Here is a 3526-nt window from a genome sequence, read left to right as displayed (position 1 = left end):
AACCAGATCTGTCTTCAAGTTCGACTCGGGTTCTACTCCGACTAGTCCGAGTGTTTAGAGGTTTCCCTATATTCCATTCATGACCAATCATTGAAGTCACGACATCTAATCTTCATTCGCTTCGTTTACACTGATGATTGTACATGTACGTTATACAGGTATGTACTGCACGCCATTTCGCGATTCGTCCACATGTGTAACATGTAAACCGGAAGCCTATTTACGGACACTGAGGGCGTTATTCAAACTGAAAAATGGCGACTTGCTTGAGAGCTGTGCCGCTGAGAAGAAACTGTTTTTCGTTGGTTTCAAATCAAATAACCAGACAGATATGCCGCTCTTCATCTCACATGCAAGAAACAGTTCCCCAGAATGCGAAAGTAAGTCAAAGTTACCTCGTTTTTCGTGACAAAACGTTGCACATCAGTAAGGATCAAAATCAGAGACCAATCACGTGTGCAACACACAGTGTGTAGTATGGATGGATGCGATCAAATTTACTGGTGTCTATGCGCTTCCTGCCACGACTCAAAACTGTAAAATTGGTCACAGTTCTAAATGACATGCTGTGAGTTAGTGAAATTACTATATATGATTCGACTATTGGGCAATTTCAATCAAAGAAAAATGCAAAAACTAGCTTGAAAGTTGAAACCATGTATATAGAAAAGATAATATAGGGATAAGTTTCTGTAAGAATCGAGTCCTTACTTACTCCGTCAGCAAGCAGGACTATCCATCTTAATAAAACTACATGTTTTAGAAATATAGAATGTAGTAACAGTTGTCCAATTTTATCCTTTATTAGGGAAGTAGCTCACCAGTTTTATCAGAGGAAGAAACAATAATAATACCCAGGAGAAAGAAGAGAGATTCACTAGCCGTGTTACGGGCACTTGCCTCAACGGTTGGCAAAGACCACACAGCAATGCCATATGAATTCCATGATGATCCGTTTCTTCTACCAACCAATGCCATCCAGCGAAAGATTTACTTCTTGTCGGCTGAGTCAGGAAGGAAGACAGCTCAATATGTCCTCAGTAGTTATCCACACTTGTTCACTGCTATGCACAATGAGCCCAAAAGTGAATGTCTATATCCTAAACTTGATGGGTACATCATAGAAGATGCATGTGAAGAAGGGTTACTGGAAAGAGTCAACAACAGAGACGTGAAGGCAGCAATGCAAATGCATGATAAAATCGTCGAAGAAGGCAAAGAGGTTAGCTTGGATGCCAATAATGCATTGCTGGATTTGCTGTGTTTCTACGGTGGACAGGAAGCACCAAAAGAATTCAAAGACACGTCCAATGTCTCATCCGAAACAAAAGAAGATGTAGATGAAAATGAAGATGGTGAGGTAGAGGAAAAGGCACCTCCAGAGCCAAGACATGGGAGACAGGCAAGGATGGCTGCCAGGTTCAGCAAACGTCTTGTCTGGAATAATGGTAATTATGCGGAGAAAGTGTTCCATGCAATGGAAGAAAGGAACTCTCACAGCTATTGCAGCATGATACGAGGTATGATCAAATACCATGCCTCGGCTAAAGCTTTCGAAATGTATAATGAAATGCAGGACAAACACATCAGAGTCAGTGTAGAAGCATACAATGATCTGATTTATGGTGTATTTGATATTCGAGAGTCACACATAGAGAAATGGAAACTCATTGAACTTCTCCTGAAACAGATGAAAGTGGAAGGTGTTAAACCTAACTTGAACACCTTCAATGTAATATTGAATGCCCAAAAGAGGATGGGTGGAATTGGTCGTAAAATGTCACTCCAAACAATAAGTGAAATGGTAGCACTGGGCATTGAACCATGTTTAGCAAGCTATGCACACCTGATAGCTATCTTTTATAAACCTAATCTGCCACCAAACGATATGCTGTATGACATTATGGATGAAATTGATGGGAAGCACTTCACTATCCAAGACCCTATTGACCAGAGATTTTGCCTAGATGCAATGAGTGTTTGCGAACGTCTACGAGATCTCGGTTTAGCTCATCGTGTGAACAATTTGTTAAATACCGGCGAGAACCATAAACTACTGGGTAGCCAAGTGATGAGAGCAGCTTTCTACAGTAAATTATTCAGCCTTATCTGTCAGCTGGATACACCAGAGAACATTATGAAGTTCTACAAAGAATACATACCATCTAATTTGGTACCAAGTGCGTACTGTATGTTAGATCTTCTACATGCTGTGGAGATGTACAGCATGTTTGACAAGCTACCCGATCTATGGCGTGATACACAAGAGTTTGGTCACAGGTATCGCCAACAGTTGATAGATCAGTACCTCTATCTGATGGCCAAAGACACTCATTCTGTAGAGATACAGGAGAAGTTTGCCGAGATTGCGTTGGATATTGCTGGCGCAGTGCGAGAATCGGCGAGACGTAGAGATAAGTTGCTGTGGAGCACCCCTTCACTGGGCCATGTGGTAATGCTATGTCTGAGAGGGAAGAAACTTGACAAGGCGTGGGAAGCTATGCAGATGTACAGAGTCAATCATAAAGTACCAAGCTCTGAGGTTATAGACATGTTTTTGAATGCATGCATTAAAGTGCAAGATTCACAGAAAGCTTTAGGCTTGGTCAAGGTCATTGTGGGCAGTGGACTTTCTACTTTCCCAGCGTATGTAGACAAAATTAAGAGCAATTTTCCACTTTCAAGTGAGGACTTGGAGAAGCTGGAGGAAACCATCAGAAATGAAGAAGTACTCTTTGCATAGAGTTCAACGCTTCGCTCTTTAAAATAAATGTACAGTTTTGAAATGTACTTATTGTATGATAAAAACGTAAATAAATAAATAGTGGTTTGAACCAGAAAACTCCTAACTATCTTTATATTATCAGATATTGTTACGTGTAACAACAGAAACGTTTTGAACCCACTTTTCTATTTTGAAATGACAAGATATATTTTGGTTCTGATCTTTCATTTATCAATATTCTGGTCCAAATTGGAAGTGTGCCAATTTTCATGTATGACCTAGCTAAAAGGACTTTGTGAAGTTAGGTTTTGTATGTCAGCTTTGAAAAATTAAATCGTTATTGTAGCCAGTGTTGTTTGAGTTTTGATATATGATTTGATGCAAGTGGTTCTAGAAAGGGTCGGTAGTTTTGGTCACCTTCTTAACCTGTGGTAGCTGACAGCATGGCATGAACATCATATCTTACTGATTAGGTAGACACAAAATACTGGAAATAAAACATATGAAGCTTCCCTACCTGATCAGATTTTCATCCAGGGTTTTTAATCATATTATCACCCAGCCTGTTTATATTGCAATCTGTGACTTTACTTCACTTTCTCACTAACTGCTTGTAATTCTAGTAACAGCAAACGATTAATTTAGCCAAGCCCCCAATGGCAGTTATCAGTATGGCTGTTTGTAGATATTTACACACTATTCACTATATGTAAAGTATGTCAATCTTGTGCTCATCTCAATGAGGGTACATTTACATATTGACTTCATTTGAATGTAAATTATATATAATCAATTAAGCTG

General features: G+C 39.5%; 1 protein-coding gene across 1 annotated transcript; it reads left to right on the top strand.

Moving 5' to 3' along the window:
• Window positions 1–263: 263 nt before the first annotated feature.
• LOC144453375 (small ribosomal subunit protein mS39-like) lies at window positions 264–3040 on the top strand. Its single transcript, XM_078144651.1, has 2 exons — window positions 264–380; window positions 809–3040. Exons 1-2 carry the CDS (start codon window positions 351–353, stop codon window positions 2741–2743), a joined length of 1965 nt encoding a protein of 654 aa, XP_078000777.1. The 5' UTR covers window positions 264–350; the 3' UTR covers window positions 2744–3040.
• Window positions 3041–3526: the final 486 nt, after the last annotated feature.

This window comes from Glandiceps talaboti, chromosome 2, assembly GCF_964340395.1.
Source record: "Glandiceps talaboti chromosome 2, keGlaTala1.1, whole genome shotgun sequence".
In the NCBI taxonomy this organism is placed as follows: Eukaryota; Metazoa; Hemichordata; class Enteropneusta; family Spengelidae; genus Glandiceps; species Glandiceps talaboti.
Note: the sequence above shows the minus strand (reverse complement) of the source record. Positions and strands in the feature narration are given on the sequence as shown.